The following is a 17,206-nucleotide window of genomic DNA, read 5'->3' as shown; positions in this document are numbered from 1 at the left end:
TTACCACAAAACCCAGGAGATATCTACCCTAAAAGGTATTTTCCATTTGTATTCTTAGATTGATTCAGATGCTATGAGATCTTACCATGTTGACAAAATTGACCATTCCCCAAATTCGATTCCTTATTTTACTGTGAGGATGATTATTCCTGCGACACTAGAAATAAAACATCAGATCAACATTCATTAATAACAGATGATATAAACTCAACAAAATACTTCACCCACTGTGAGATATTTCCAGGGTGGGGGGGAAACTTATTGGTATTCTTTCTGGTCAGCTAAAAATCGTGGCAATTTATGCAGAATTACATTTTTGATATGAAATCACTACATACAGCAGTTTCTAAAGACATGCTTCAGCTTAACACTACTTTTAAGATTTTCTTCATAACCTCGTTCCCTTTTCACATCACAACATATTGCATTACGTTGATTTATTAAACCAACTGATAAGTGTTCTTTAGAGCCCATATTTATCATGCTGATGAAGCAAAACTTATTAAAGTGTCACAGAAATCCTTATATTGCAAAAAAACCCAGAAACTTTATCAGCCCTTCTGTATCCATGGTAGTAACAAACTACGGAATGTAATCAAAGACCACCCTGCAGCCGGAGATGTGATGGAGAGGGGCAGGAAACTGTGACACCCCTTCTCTCCAGGGAAAGGCTGAGAAAGCAAAGCGGACCTTCCTGCTCGAGCCTATTCTGTCTTTTGTTCCTTTCTAAGAAATGGACTCCCCATTTGTGGACCTTGTTGTTGGCATTATCGACTGAGACCTGATAAAATATACTTTGTAACAAAAGTATCCTGTAGGGATAAATGCAAATGATCAAGCTTGTTTCATAATAAGAATAAAAAGAAATACAGCTTTTCTGAATCCTACAAATATCCTCTATTTACTATTCCATTGCTCTCCTGTTGTCTCACATACCTAAATACCTCAAAGATATAACGTTAGACTCTTTTCACTTATCTCTCATTCATCCCTCAACCCACTACTCATTAGTTTAACTGCCTCTATTCCACGGAAACTATTCTTGACAGGCACATAAATGTCCTCCTGCTTATCCAGTCCATTGAACACCTTTTCCTCATCTTCCTAGTCATCTCATCTACCTTTAATATTGACCATTTTATCTTTCAAGAAATTTCTTATCACCTTTGTGTCCAATACCCTATCACTCCTAGTGTTTCATTGTACAGAGTTTCCTTTTTCCCACCATTCCCTTAAATTCTGGATGGCAAATATGGTTTCACACCAGAATTCTTGGTGACCAGTTGGTAGAGCTTACCTAAAATACAGTTGAGAAAGATCCTGAGACTGGGGTACCTGGGTGGCTCAGTTGGCTAAGTGTTGGACTCTTGATTTTGGCTCGGGTCGTGATCTCAAGGTTCATGAGATCAAACACTGAGTCGGGCTGTGGGCGGACAGCATGGAGTCTGCTTGGGATTCTCTCTCTCCCTCTCCCTCTGCCCATCCCCAGCTCATGCTTTCACGTTCTCTCACAAAATAAATAAATACACTTAAAAATTTTTTTAAATCTTTCTATTTTTAAAATGTTTATTCATTTATTTTGAGAGAGTGACAAAGAGAGTGAACAGGGGAGGTGGGGGAGAGAGAGAGAGAGAGAGGGAGAGAGAGAGAGAGAGAGAGAGACTCCCAAGGAGGCTCCGTGTTGTCAGCACAAAGCCTGACGTGGGGCTCAAACTCATGAACCATGAGATCACGACCTTAGCCCAAACCAAGAGTCAGACACTTAACTGACCGAGTCACCCAGAACCCCCAAGAAAGAAGAATTCTGAAAGTATTTTAGAGATCAGAGGGATAGGGTACTTTATCAATCAGTGACTTCCACCAGTGGGGGTAAGGAAGACAAATGCGTACAGAGTCTTTGCATCCTTATTGCCAAGGCTTTATTAATGGTTAGTCTTCCCCAGTATCTAGACACCTGTGTTCTACTTATCCTTTCAACTTGCTGGGTCTGGTTGTACACATCCATATCCTTACTCACCTGCTTAAAATTCATCACATTGTCTTCAAGATATGTAAACTCCTCAACATGTTTTCCAAAAGCTGCCTTTGTTTTTCTATTCTGTCTTACCAGAATACAATAACTCTACATTGTTCTTGCTGTTGCCCTTTATACTCAGCTAACATATACATGTATGTATGTATGAATATATTACTCATATAATTATAAATATATACATTTAACACTCAGCATCTAGCATATTAAATGCTCATTAACTATTTGTTAAATGAAAATGAATGATTTACTATAGGAACTTCTCTTTAAAAAAACTTAAATATTTAAAGACAATATTAAAGCAGCCTATGTGAGAGTTATGCCCAGTTTAATGCCCCTAAATCATATCAAGCAAATATTTGCCTGGTACCTGGGGTAAAATATTAAATTTAATAAATTGTTCTTACTTTTTACTAATAACTTATTGTTAAGAGCAAAGAAATTATTTTAGCACTCTTTTAAAAGTGAGTTAACACGTTCTCATAAACATGTTAAAGTAAGCCTATCTAGTGCCCAAATCTTACCAACTTCTTTTTTTTTTATAAAATTGACAATTGTAGTTTCTCCTCATTTTTAAAAATATGCAATAATGTTGTGTCTTTCTTTTAAACTAACATAGATCCCATTTATTTTGTTTTATTATGGTGACTAAAAATTTCAGTGAATATGTTAAAATAAAATGTATTGACAGCGAAAATAAATATATCTTATTCTCACTTTTGGAGGAAAAAACCTCCAACATTACAGTTTAAGTTTAATATTTATACAGGATAGAACGATTTCGGTAAATGTTCTTTATTTCCTTCCATCTTTCGCTTGCTAAGAGTTTTATCAGAAATATTTGAGATGATTTCATTCCTGGGATAAACCATTGCCATGTAAACTTTCTTTGAATCTGTGCAAGGACTGGGTTTGCAACTATTGTTTTAGGATTTTGCAGTTGTTTTGGTAAGTGAAATCGTCTTACAATTTTACTTTCCTGTCTGGATTTGTTATCAAAGTCATCATAGATCGTTCCAGTAATGATCCTTAAGAAATCCCTCTTCCAGATATCCATGCCCTTGTGTATTTCCCTCCAACATCGATTCTAGGCTTGACTCTATGGCTTAGTTTGGCTAAGGAGACATTAATTAATAATTGTAGTACAAGCAGGAGCTTAAAAAGTCTTACATACTGAAGCCTGGCCTCTTTCTTGATATTTTGATGCCCAGCTATCATATGAGAAGCACAGGCGAGCCTACTGCTTACGTGGCCAACTGATACTTGTACTACATATCAGTCAAGTGTCTGAAGACATTTTTACACCAGCCAGCTAGCCCAGTGGAACTGCTATACAAGCGAACCACACTAAGCTTGGGGTTGTTTGTTACACAGCAGTGGATATCTAATGCGAAAGGTATAATAACTGTATAACATGTGCGAAGAATTTTTCCTTTTGCTTATTCTTCAAATTTGTTTGTAAGAGATATTATCTGTTAAAGCAAATTTCGGCAAAGTTTGTGTTTAAATGCATGTGAGCCTAGTGTCTTCATTTGTTGAGAGACCGTGAACTGCTTATTTAATTTTTAAAATTCATTACAATCTTTTTTGGGTTTACTATTTCTTCTCAAGTCAGCTTGGTAACATTTTACTGCATGCTTCTGCTCATAACTGTATTGGCACAGGTTGTACGTATATTTTTTATTGACGTGTAACCTGTACTATATTTATAGTTATGCTTCCTTTACTTCTAATTTTATTTGTACTTTTATTTTTTTCTTAATAATTATTGTCAGAGATTTCTCTATCTTACCAATCTATTCGAGGAATGAGCATTTGGCTTTGTTGACCTACCAATTGCTTCTTTTTGACTCATGTCTTTTATTAATTTCATGCATTATTAAGATTTTTTTCTCCTTTCTATCCTTTTTTGATTTATTCTGTTTCGTTTTATAACTTTTCCAGTTAGACTCTTAGTTCATTAAATTTTTCTTTCTCTTTCATAGAAATGTCTAAGACTACAAATATCCTTCCAAATACTGCTACACCTCTTGCATCTAAAGTTTTCTCTATACCAGTCTTTTCTTTTTGCTGTTACACATGTTTCATAATTTCAGATTTGACTTCTTCAGTCAGTTAATATTTGGAAATGTATTTTGCTTTAGTTTCCAAACCAATGACCATTTAGTGGCTTAATGTATCAATTTTTGTTACAACTTCCAATTTGGTTGTGGTTTAAAAACAAAAGGGTGCTCTTTATTATATATCTATTTTTTTCTTTTTCTTTTTTTTTAAAATTTTTTTTAACGTTTATTTACTTTTGAGACAGAGAGAGACAGAGCATGAACGGGGGAGGGTCAGAGAGAGAGAGGGAGACACAGAATCTGAAACAGGCTCCAGGCTCTGAGCTGTCAGCACAGAGCCTGACGCGGGGCTCGAACTCACGAACTGTGAGATCATGACCTGAGCCGAAGTCGGACGCTTAACCGACTGAGCCACCCAGGCGCCCCTACATCTATTTTTTTCTATTTCTTTTTACTTTCTTTGTGGTCAAATACCAGTTTAATTTTTGGAAGTATTTTGTTTGCATTTGAAAAGATTATAGATTGTCTATTTTGTGTGTTTTGGAGATTCTACCAATTTATTATATCAAAACGATATTTATGTGACTCAGATCTTTTCTACTTGTGTTGAATTTTTTCCTACTTTACCTAAAATTTCCTGATAGAGGGGAACTGAAAAAAACTTAACTCTGCCTGTAACTCTGTTATTTTTTGTTGCACATCTTTTTTGACTCTATTGTTAGGTATATAATCTGAAATATCAGTGGCTGGTTTACAGTTCTTGGAGAGCTTATTCTCCTTCCCATTGTGTTAGTTGACTCTTCCTCATGTGATTAGTTTCATCTTAGATTATGAAAATGTCTTCATAGAACATTTTTGACTTGAGCTGTAACAGTTTATCAAGTTTCTAATCAAGTTTTACATTAAAAGCTTTGCTTGGCATTTCTGTATCTAAAGAAAAATATATCACGCTCCATATCATTATATGACACGTGTTTAACATTTTTGCTTTCCCGTGCATAATATATTCCCTTCCTCTTGCTACAAACAAACAGAACACTCCTTTTGTCTTTGCAGTTTCAGTAGGGAGACATTCTCCGGTTACCTTTTCAGAGATGGGACAGCTCATCATGGCTCTGGGCATTATTCAATACATTCTATATACTATATGTCACCAAGCCTGTGAATTTTACTTACTGCTCTGACAAGAGATTCTCTTTTCATTTTTAGGACTTGGAGATTTTCTGTGTTTTCTTCTGAGCTCAACTATAGATTGTGCACATTTTTTCAATTTTGTGTACGTTGTTCATCATTTCCATATGCTCAGTAAAAGGAGGAGAATTCTATTTTGGCTTAGTCTTCTATACTGCCAAAGGAACTTATCATCTCTTATATAAATCTGTTTGGGGAAGCTAAAAACAACATTGAGCCCAAAATGGAATTCCGATTAAAATATTTTTTTCTCTTTTTTAGGATCACTATAGTTGTATAAGTATGAACGAGGAGCAAATATTCATCTGAAAACTTACCACGTTATCATCAGCAACAATGAACAGTTCCACATACTTTTCTTTGGGGGTGTTCTGGAAATTTATGAAAAATTTAATAGAGTATGGTCAATGTTTCTCATTTGACGTTAAAATTTTCATGGTAAGAAATGTTAGTATTATTGATACAGGAAGGTGAGGAAGAGGAGTATAACTAATAACTCCAGGAATTTATCTAAAGAAAGCCCCATATATTATTAAAACATGTGGCCCTTTACATCAGATCGTCTTTCAGGTAACATAAGTTGTATTTATTGCAGCATTATTTACAATGGCCAAGATATGGAAGCATCCTAAGTGGCTATTGGTAGATGAAAGGGTAAAGAAGATGTGACACACACACACGAACACACACACGCACACACTGATACTACGCAGCCATAAGAAAGGATACGATCTTGCCATTTACAACGGTATGAATCAGTCCAGAAGGTATTATACTAAGTGAAATAAGTCAGACTGAGGAAGACAAATAACATTTCACTTAGGTGTGGAATCTAAAATTCAAAATAAATGAATAAACAAACAAGTTGAACCAGAATCAAACCTATAAATACAGAGAACAAACTGATGGTTGTCATAGGGAAGGAGGGTGTAGGAGGCAAAATAGGTGAAGGGGCGTGGGAGACACAGGCTTCCAGTTATGGAATGAATAAGTCATGGAACAAAAGGCACAGCATAGGGAATATAGTCAATGGCATTGCGGTATCGTTGCATGGTGACAGAGGGTGGCAACACCTGTGGTGAGTGTAGCATGATGTATGGAGATGTTCAATCACTAGGTTGTACACCTGAGCCTGATGTAACATTGTCAGCTATACTCTAAATAAATAAATAGAAGAGTTATAAATAAAGAATCATGAATACAGTTTTTAAATTTTTTTTCATTTATAAAGTAAATGCTTACTAAATAGCTCGTATAAAAAGGACTCAACTCATCAAGAGTGGAGAGCAAATCGTGGGACTGGCTAATAGGACTGACTGTATTCCTTCTACTCCTCTCCTGTCTCTCAATCCCCTACTTTGTGGCAGTCTCAATTCCAAAGAAATGTATAAAGGTTGCTAATAACAGATCCTTATTTTTTATAAATCAACAATACCAGAACATTCTGTCTTCAGCTTTCAATGTCATCTATTGAGGTACATGCATATTCTCTGAGTAATAAACCAGAAGCGTATTGTTCAAAGATCTAACTAAGTCATTTTGGGGGGAACTTTTTTTTAGTGATCATTTATTAATTAATTGAGTCCATCAAAAACATCAGTTAGGCACCTAGTAAGTTTCAGACACAATCTGGACCATGGATATGTGAAGCAGATGGGCACTCATGGATCTTTAAAGGCTAACGCCTCGTGAGGATTTGAGGTGATATGAACTAGTCATACAAGAAAGCCTAAAACACATAGGACTCTCATAGTGCAATCATCTGCCAGAAATTGAACTTGCGATTACTCTTAATTGTCCTTAATAATTAATAATTAGAATATTTGGCCTGATGAAAGGGGCAGACCTTGACTTATCATCAGCAAATCCCCCCTCTCCCAACAAATTGATGGCAATGACGACAAGGGGAAACAATAGCTCGTAGAGGTTTTAAGACATTGCAAATTTCTTTCTTTCCAACCACTTGTAGCCCTGATGGTATAAATCACATGTAGGGTTGCAAAAATTCCCGTTCCTTAAAACTGATGGGACAAACTGAGATTTGCTGTAGGTAACGAACATTTTCTATGTTGATAAAAAGTTTGACATTTTAGATTTCAAACAACGAAGAGTCAGACTCAGGTGGCATGTATATTTCACTAGTTGTGCTCATTTCTCTCTTTTGAGATCAGAAAGGAAATAAGAGGTGCTTATCCTGACATTAAGATGATTTTTTCAAAAAGGCACTTACTTCTGTTTTGAGGTCTTCCACGATTTTAATAGTGTCCTTCGGATCAGTTGTCCTGGTAAAATTGAGTTCCGTACAAGAATAATTGGCTGCGAACTGTGCATTTGGATTATATCTGAACACAAAATGTTGTCCCTCATCTGAATATTTCACTGGTTCGATGAGGTACCTTTGGTTATATACCCTGAAGAATCCCCTACAGAAAATGGAAATATGATGTATATTCAATCTATACCATTTTACTACTTTATTTCTCACCATATTTCTCTGTTCCATTTTATTGACTTTGCCTAGCTAAGAAAGGAAACTATAAGACCAAGGCCTCATGAACACGTGGCTGCACACATATTCTGAGTGATCAAAAGGTGAGGTGATGTGTGGCCTTTGAATCAATAACATGCGTAAGAATCAACTCCTCTAGGTTTTCAGAAGCTTACCAGCCCAATCTCTACTTTGAAATCTCAGAGTTCTCACAAATATTTTGTGAATTTTTATGTCCATCATGCTTTAATTGTAGAGTAACTATATGGAAGCACAAATATTATTACATGGCAATTTTGTCATTAAAAGAGTCTTTATTCTTGAATATATTGGGATCTACTTAAGTAAAGTACTCATAAATGAAGGCGGAAATGTCTTGTTCTCCTACCCTGCTACCCCACATGTCCTCTTTAATCCTTGAGCCCAAGATCTATAAGGAACTGATACAGACTATACTTCTGGCTTTTTTGATTTCTAAAGACTCTAAACTCCTGAAGAGCAAAAAGCTGTGAAGTGTTGTGTTGTGGTGGGAATTCACAGGACTAGAAGTCAGGAGACCTGGTTTTTCCATAGAGTTCTATCACCAGCAAATTGAATGTTCAGAGGCTAGTCTCTGATTTCAGTGTCTCTGACATGAGAGGACAGGCTAGATTATTCCCAGCAGTCTCTGAATCCCTTGACAAAAAATTTGTCTTGCTTAGGGCTGTGCATTAGACATCTTTTTGTCAGAAATGGACATCAGTGATGGGCTAGAAGGGCTACTCATGCTGAAAATATGCAGTAGCTTTTTCCCATGATTTTTTCTATTTATAAGGCTGTTTGAAAGATGAAAAGCAAATGTCTCTGAAAATGCCTTAAGCAAACTTATAAACCAATTAGAGAACTGTGCAATACCTCAGACCATTACATGTGCTGATACTGGCAGAAGAATCAAATTCATGTATGATGGATCCTTGGTAAAAACAGTGATCCTAAAATAGATGAAGAGACTATTGGTATAAATACATATGCTCATATTGCATAAATATCACTATACACATATTTTACGTTCACAATATATCAGCATTGCATTCTCACAAATTACACCCATGCTCCTTCATGTATTCGCTCATTGCACTCTGTCATTTGGAAAATTTTGAACTCCTTCAGAATTCTTTTATTCTAATTGCATCGTTACTTTGTATGAAGCAGGATGTGGATTCTTTCCTCACAAATTTAGGAGTGTATTAGTTGATGAATCCAGTCTCAGAAATGTGACCCTTTTCCATTTAAGTATTTCTCCTTTCATCCACCCTAAAATGTCTACCAAACTACCCTTCTCGTGTTGTTATTATAATTTTTCCCCAGTTGCCTATGAAATCAATCCAATTTTTAAAAAAAATTTTTTTTGGGGGGCGCCTGGGTGGCGCAGTCGGTTAAGCGTCCGACTTCAGCCAGGTCACGATCTCACGGTCCGTGAGTTCGAGCCCCGCGTCGGGCTCTGGGCTGATGGCTCAGAGCCTGGAGCCTGTTTCCGATTCTGTGTCTCCCTCTCTTTCTGCCCCTCCAATTTTTTTTTTTTCAACGTTTATTTATTTTTGGGACAGAGAAAGACAGAGCATGAACGGGGGAGGGGCAGAGAGAGAGGGAGACACAGAATCGGAAACAGGCTCCAGGCTCTGAGCCATCAGCCCAGAGCCCGACGCGGGGCTCGAACTCACGGACCGTGAGATCGTGACCTGGCTGAAGTCGGACGCTTAACCGACTGCGCCACCCAGGCGCCCCGAAAAAAAAAATTTTTTAAAAAATAAAAAAAATAAAAAATTTTTTTTAAGTTCATTTATTTATTTTGAGAGAGACAGAGACGGTGCGAGTGGGGGAGGGGTAGAGAAAGAGGGAGAATCTCAAGCAGGCTCTGCACCATCAGCACAGAACCCACGCAGGGCTCAAACTCATGAAATTGTGAGATTATGACCCGAGTCAAAATCAAGATTTGGACACCTAACGGACCGAGTCACCCAAGCGCCCCATGCCAATGTTGTTGATGATTGCTAAAATTAGGTTTTGCTCTCCAGCCAGGTCCCCTCAAGCCCTTTCCTCCTGCGGCCTTGCTTCAGTCAAGTTGGTATCCCTGTCACTCCCTACGTGGTGCTCTGCCTGTAACGGTTCCATCAGGTAATCACCTTTTCCATTTTGTCCATTTTGTCCATGAGTGACACTCCCCGTGTGATCGCAGCCCCTCTTAGGCCAACAGCCACCCCCTGCATAAAAGCATGTTGCCCAGTTTTCTTCCATTTCTGTTTTACAAAGATTGGCTGAAGGTTTACATTCCATGATTGACACATGCCTTAACCAGGAAATAAGTTTTTAGAAAGTATACTTTTGGTGAAAAGAAACAATGTCATCTTCGGTTAGAAGGCTACGGAGGGCATGGAAAGGGAAGGAAGGCCGTAAAAATAGAACCTGTATCCACTGGAATATTATTGATGATAAATGAACAAAAATTCATTTGGAGAATGAAGGAGAGACCACAATGTTGGTGCAGCAGAAGGCCTAGGCCGGGGAATAAGGACTCACATGAGGGGCAATTAGATGGAGGTTTTAAACTAGTTTCAAGTCGTTAGTTTTTATCCCTTTAGCCCGATGACAATCTCATCAGGGTGCCTTCTACCTCTTTGGTTCCTGCTTTACCCTTTCTCCAGACTTAACACCATTTGGGGTACACAGAAGTCAGTTTAGTTAAGAAAAAATACATTAACAGTCATCAATCTGCTTGTGAGACAGTAGTCGGCCTCCTTTAGAGTTTGAAAGGTCATGTGTTCTATTCTAGAATGATTCGTGACAGTATTCAATGTAAGATTCGCCTCTGACATAACATTTTCAGAAGCCGCCTGTACAGCTGGATTGCGTTTCAAAATCCCATGAGAAAATTTCAGAAGACAAGGGAAGGTTCCATAAGATACCGTGGTGGAAGGGTAGCTGGTGACGGCCTCTCCTTTTATAGAGTAGTAGGTTTCACTGTAATTTGAGGCTAGGAACTCCCTGGAAAAGAGGGCAGAGAGGTAGTGAGATTTAGTCAGTTTACAAAGATAGCAGATAAAACCAATTATGGGGAAGAGAAGCCTTGAGGCTGTTTCCAAATCTCAGCACGTTCCTCTCATGCTAAAAACACATAAGCAAAATCAACCCCACTCACACGAAAAGGCTTTCTGCCCAGATTTCATGATTTGGTAAACACTAGAAGAGACTGAAAGAGATTCTGGGAGCAAGTTGAGAAAAAAACTAGAGAAAATACTATCTAAGTAAAGTCATATATATATATATATATATATATTTGATACAAAATATATTTGATGTGTATATCAAATATACATAAAATGCATATATCTTAACATATATTAACCCAACAACTATATATTCAGATAAAAGCAGTATGTATTAATCATAATATAAATTTAGAAAACACAGAAAAGTATCAATGAAACTCTCTACAGAGAGACAACCTCTGCTAATATCTTCATGTAACTCTTCTTGTTTTAGGTTAATTTGTTTATTTTGAGACAAACGGGGGGGGGGAGGGGCAGAGAGAGAGGGAGAAAGAGAATCCCAAGCAGGCTCCCTGCTGTCAGGACAGAGCCCGATGTGGGGCCTGAACCCACGAACCCTGAGATCATGACCTGAGCCAATTTAAGAGTCAGATGTTCAACCAACTAAGCCACTCAGGTTCCCCTTCATGTAATTCTTTATAGTTTTTTTTTTTTTTTTCTCTGCACACGTTAAGGGATGGCATTCTGAGTAATCAGTAGAATGATTCTACTTTCCCACATGCCCTGTAACAAATCCCATGGGTATCCTCAGACCAAGAACTTAGGTCGTATATCTCAACTCTCTCAGTACATGGATGCGACAGAAGTACATAGGGAATCATTGGATTCTTCTTACACCGTTCTGTAATTTACTTAGTTCTATCTGAATTACCCTACGTGGATAATAGCCATTCTATTTTAAGATTTACGAGGCCCCAAGAAGAAAAGTGGAATATTGGCTCTCTTAGAGAGGAAATGGTGACGGAGTAGAGAAAGCCCTAGTATCAGAACCATCACTTGGGTTTGACTGAATAGAACGAGCTCAAAATCACTTTGGAGAGGTAATACGTACACTATCTTATATCAACGTGAAAAACAAACATTTGTGTAGTTTGTAGAGACATAAACATGTTCGTTATCAAAGTTGACATCATCCTCTCGACATAGTTGTTTACCCAACAATCTTACTTTGTTATCTCATGAATTTGAAAACAGATAGTTACAAAACACAATAAAGAAAATACTGAACTTAAATTAAACATATCCACCTGTGTGTTGTTACCCTTCCTCAAAGAGCCGGCGGAACATCACAATTTGCCCTACTCGAGCAGAGTCAGTAGATTTCCCTTTATGTCCATGCTTCGTGAACACAACCTGCCTCATTCTCAGTAACTCCCAAAAGGTAGGATTATATGTTCAGCGTGCAACCAGAATGTACATTTTAATGGGCTGAATCATCGTGGGCATCGCGTTTCTTTCCCCAAAATTATATTCAAAAATTGTATTTTCTTAGAAAGCAGAGGATCCCACATTTTTCCGATGTATGAATACAAAGTACTAGTATCTCATTTTTTTTAATTTTATTTTGAATTAATTATAGAATCATAGGTAGTTACAGAGATAGCGTAGCAGAATCTGATGTCTATGCACGCCTCCCTCAATCTTGCCAGTAGTTACATCTCACATAATTATAGTACAATAACAAACCCAGAAATACACACTAGTCCAATGCATGTTTGTGTTCATGTGGCATTTTATCATAGGTGTAATTTGCACCACTGCAATCAAGATACAGAACTGTTCCACCAGAAAATGACCTCTCATCTCTCTCACTGATCCCAGGAGTACAATTGCTTCCCCTGAGGGAGGTTGCATGTTTGTTCTTTTTTTAAATTGCCAAATTGTTTTCCAGTGTGTTATATTGTTTAATATTCCCGTCAGCAATGTATTAATGATCCAGTATTCCTTATATCCTTTGCCAGCTTTCTGGCGACATAATTATTGTTTTAGGTTTAGCCATTCTAATTGAATGAAATGATATTTCATTATAGTTTCATTTGCATTTCTTGAATGATTAATGATGCCACACATCTCTCAAGTGCTTGTTTGTCACCCGTATATTGTCTTTGGTGAGATGTCTCTTCCTACCTTTCGCGTATTTTCTGATTGAATTGCTTGCTTTATTATTGTTGAGTTCTGAGAACTCTTTATTTTTCCAGACGCTAGTCCTCTGTCGGTTTGCCAGTGTCTCCTCCCAATTTGCAGCGTGTCTTTTCATCCTCATAATGAGACTTTGGTAGAGTTAAGCATTTTCAATTTCAATGAAGTCCAATTTATCAACTTTGTCTTTTATTTTATTAGTCATGTCAAATGAACTGATGTCAAGTGGAAGGATTCTTTGCCTTAGCCCAAGATCCTAAGATATTTGCTGTTTTATCTAAATGTATTATAGTTTTGCATTCTACACTGACACCCATGATCTATTTTGAGTTAATTTTGACATGAATTTGGTAAAAGCATTGAGATTTAGGTTGAGTTTCTTTTGTTTTTGTATTTTTTTGCTGGATAGTTTCAGCACCTTTTGCTGAAGAGATTCTACTTCCTCCATTGATTTGCTTTACAAACTTTGTCAAAAAACAGTTGGCTTTACTAGGGTGGAACTATTTCTGAGATTTCTATTTGATGCCATTGATTTCTGTGTCTATTGTGCTGACAGTCTGACTCTCTATATAATAGCTCTCAAAGTGATTACTCCTGTTTTTTTTTTTTTCTTTTTTCAGATTTCTTTTAGCTACTCTAGTTCCTTTGTCTTCCCCTATAAGTTTTGGAATAATCTTGTCTATATTTATAAAAAGTCTTACAGTAATTTCAGTGGGAATTGTGATAACCCTATATATCCACTGGAGAAATGAACATCTTTCCCATGTGGTCTTCCAGTATAGTAATACAAAGTAAGACCCCACCTATTTACATCTTTTTGATGATTTTCATCAGAATCTTGTAGCTTTCAGTGAACAAGCTTTGTATTTAGTTCTCTGATTTGTAACAGTTTTATTTCTTTTTGAACAGTTGCAAGTGGTGTGACAGTTTAAACTTCAGTTTCCTCATGTTCATGGCGAGTGTTTAAATACAATTGATATTTTTATGATGCAATATTCTGTGACTTTGCTGAATGCACTTATTACGCCCAGAAGATATTTTTTGTTTGATGTTTGGTTAGCCTGTTTGTTAGATTTTGTAGAATTTTCTAAGCCAACCACTGTATGTCACCTGCAAGTAAGGACTTTTTTTTTTCCTCCTACCTTTCCAATCTATATGCCTTTTATTTCCTTTTGTTTCTGAGTTGAACTGACTAGATGTCCTGGGAATATGTTGACTAGCAGTAGTGAGAGTGTACGTATTTGCCTGGTTCCAGATTTTAGGAGGAAAACATTCAGTCTTTCACCAGTAATAATCCTATTGCTGTAGGGTTTTGTAAATACTCGCTATCAAGTCAAGGACATCCTGTTATATTGCTAATTTTCTGAAATGTTTAATCATAAATGATTGTTGCATTTTAGCAAAAGCTTTTTTCTGTGCCAATTAATAATATCATGTGATTTTTTCTTCTTTTCATTGTTAATATGGTAAATTATGTTGATTAATTTTAGAATATTGGGCCAGTATTGTATTCCTGGAAAAGATCCCATTTGGTTATGGTGTATGACTCTTGTTGTGCATTGTTGAATTCTATTTAATTTTGTTTATACTGTCTTTGTCTGGTTTAGGTATCAAAGTAATGTTGGCTTCATAAAATGAGAAGGGAAGTATTCTCTGTTTTCTGGAAGACATTGTATAAACACCGTAAAGTTTAATGATATTTTTCATCCACTCTGCCATTTTCAGTATTTCTACAATTTGAAGTAATTATTAATATATTAAGACTTAAGTTTGCTATTTTATCTTTTGTTCCTGTTCCTTCTTTTCTCATGTTTTAGTTTCCTTTTCCTGCCTTCTTATGGATTGCTTAAATATACTTTCAAATTCCATTTTGATTTATCTATAGCGTTTTTCAGCGTACCTCCCTGTATAGGTTTTTTAGTGGTTACTCTAGATAATACATTTCATACATGTGTATGTATGTATATATAAAACGAACCACGGTATGTCTTGGAATTGTTTGAGATTTATATATTAGAGATTGTCTGAGTTTATCCTGTTTTGAATTTGTTCAGCTTCTTGAACCTGTAGGTTTTTAGTGTCTCCTTTGCCCAATGTGGGTATTTTCAGTATCAAGATATTCATTTGATATTTTTTCAGCTCCATACTCTTTCTCCTCTCCTTGGGGTCTCTGATGACCTCAGTTTTTCATCTTTTATTTTATTACCACATATTCCTGAGAGTGGCTTTTTTTTTTCAGAAAATTTTCTTTGTTATTTAGATTGTGTAATTTCTATTATTCCATATTCACTGATTATTTTCTCCTGACGTCTTCGTTCTTTTTTGTTTTTAATGTTTATTTTGAAAAAGAGAGTGAGAGAGCATGTGCACGAGTAGGGGAAGGACAGACAGAGAGGGAGAGAGAGAATCCCAAACAGCCTCCAGGCTGAGCACAGAGCCCAATGCAGGGCTCAATCTCACAATCGTGTTCGTGGCCTGGGCTGAAATCAAGAGTCAGATGCTTAACAACTGAGCCACCTAAGCATCCCTGCCCTCTCCATTCTGATATTGAGCCCATGCATTGAAAGTTTTATTTTTTCCATGTATTTTACTTTTCAGTTCTAAAATTTCCTTTAGATTCTTATTTATATCTTCTATTTTTTTCTGAGGTTTTCTATTCATCCCCTGAGACATTCTATTTGTTTCATTTGTTTCAAGCATGTTTATAATTGTTCACTGAAGCATTATTTTTAATGTCTATTTCCTTGTTTATATTAAATATAGTTTATTGTCAAATTGGTTTCCATACAACACCCAATGCTCATCCCAACAGGTGCCCTCCTCCATGCCCAGCACCCACTTTCCCCTCTCTCCCACCCCCCATCAACCCTTAGTTTGTCTCAGTCCTTAAGAGTCTCTTATGGTTTGCATCCCTCCCTCACTGTAATTTTTTTTTCCTCCTTCCCCTCCCCCATGGTCTTCTGTTAAGTTTCTCAGGATCCACATTCAAGTGAAAACATATGGCATCTGTCTTTCTCTGCCTGATTTATTTCACTTAGCGTAATACCCTCAAGTTCCATCCATGTTGCTACAAATGGCCAGATTTCATTCTTTCTCATTGCCAAGGAGGATTCCATTGTATATATAAACCACAGCTTCTTTATCCATTCATCAGTTTATGGACATTTAGGCTCTTTCCATAGTCTGGCTATTGTTGAAAGTGCTGCTGTAAACAGCAGGGTACGAGTGCCCCTATGCATCAGCACTCCCGTAGTTTATTTTTAAGAGAGAGAGAAAGAGAAAGCAGGGGAGGGGCAGAGCGAGAGGGAGAGAGAGAGAATCCCAAGCAACCTCCACGGTGTCAGAACAGTGGCAGACATGGAGCTGAGTCTTACAAACTGTGAGATCATGACCTGAGCTAAAATCAAGAGTTGGATGCTTGGGGCGCCTGGGTGGCGCAGTCGGTTAAGCGTCCGACTTCAGCCAGGTCACGATCTCGCGGTCCGTGAGTTCGAGCCCCGCGTCGGGCTCTGGGCTGATGGCTCAGAGCCTGGAGCCTGTTTCCGATTCTGTGTCTCCCTCTCTCTCTGTCCCTCCCCCAGTTCATGCTCTGTCTCTCTCTGTCCCAAAAATAAATAAACGTTGAAAAAAAAAAAATTAAAAAAAAAAAAAAAGAGTTGGATGCTTAACTGACTGAGCCACCCAGGTGTCCCTGTTCACTGAAGTATTTTTATGATGGATGCTTTGAAATTTTGTCTGATAATTCAAAGCATCCATCATTCAAAGGTAAAATTCTGCCAGCAGACCCTGTACTACAAAAATCAGTAAAAGAAGTCCTTCAGGCTCAAGGGATTGGCAGAAGACGGAAAATTGAATTTCTAAGAATAGTAAGATAGGAAATGATAAATAATTCAGGAAATAAAATTATTTTTTCATTGAATTTTTCAGGTACACATGACCACTTTAAGCCAAAATGATAGCCATGCATCATGGAGTTCATAATGTTTACAGATGTATACATACCCAAATTAACATAAAAAAATTGTGGTATAAATAGACTTATATGATTGTGAAGCTTTTACATTTTATATTAAATGATACAATATTAATTTTAAATAAATATTGTAATATCTGAAATAAAAGCTTAAACCTAAAGCAGAGAGATATTTCTAAAAACCCAATAGATAAATAAAAAGCCAGTAAGGAAGGTAATAAAAAAATCAAATAA

The 17,206-nt window shown here is 36.9% G+C and overlaps 1 protein-coding gene across 1 annotated transcript in view; it reads right to left on the bottom strand.

Annotated features, from left to right (window-relative positions):
• Window positions 1–17,206, bottom strand: part of ADAM7 (ADAM metallopeptidase domain 7) — a 68,449-nt gene that overhangs the window by 36,341 nt on the left and 14,902 nt on the right. Inside the window, exons 4-8 of the mRNA XM_047092323.1 lie at window positions 10,717–10,795; window positions 8,669–8,745; window positions 7,517–7,709; window positions 5,604–5,657; window positions 86–157 (exon numbers count right to left, since the gene is read on the bottom strand). Of these exons, the coding sequence (XP_046948279.1) occupies window positions 86–157; window positions 5,604–5,657; window positions 7,517–7,709; window positions 8,669–8,745; window positions 10,717–10,795 (475 nt within the window). The remainder of the gene's footprint in view (window positions 1–85; window positions 158–5,603; window positions 5,658–7,516; window positions 7,710–8,668; window positions 8,746–10,716; window positions 10,796–17,206) is intronic.

This window comes from Lynx rufus, unplaced genomic scaffold (assembly GCF_022079265.1).
Source record: "Lynx rufus isolate CCGP_SWC_20201006 ecotype Redwood Valley unplaced genomic scaffold, mLynRuf1.p SCAF_3, whole genome shotgun sequence".
In the NCBI taxonomy this organism is placed as follows: Eukaryota; Metazoa; Chordata; class Mammalia; order Carnivora; family Felidae; genus Lynx; species Lynx rufus.
The sequence above is the reverse complement of the archived record's forward strand: the minus strand, read 5'-3'. Positions and strand labels throughout refer to the sequence as shown.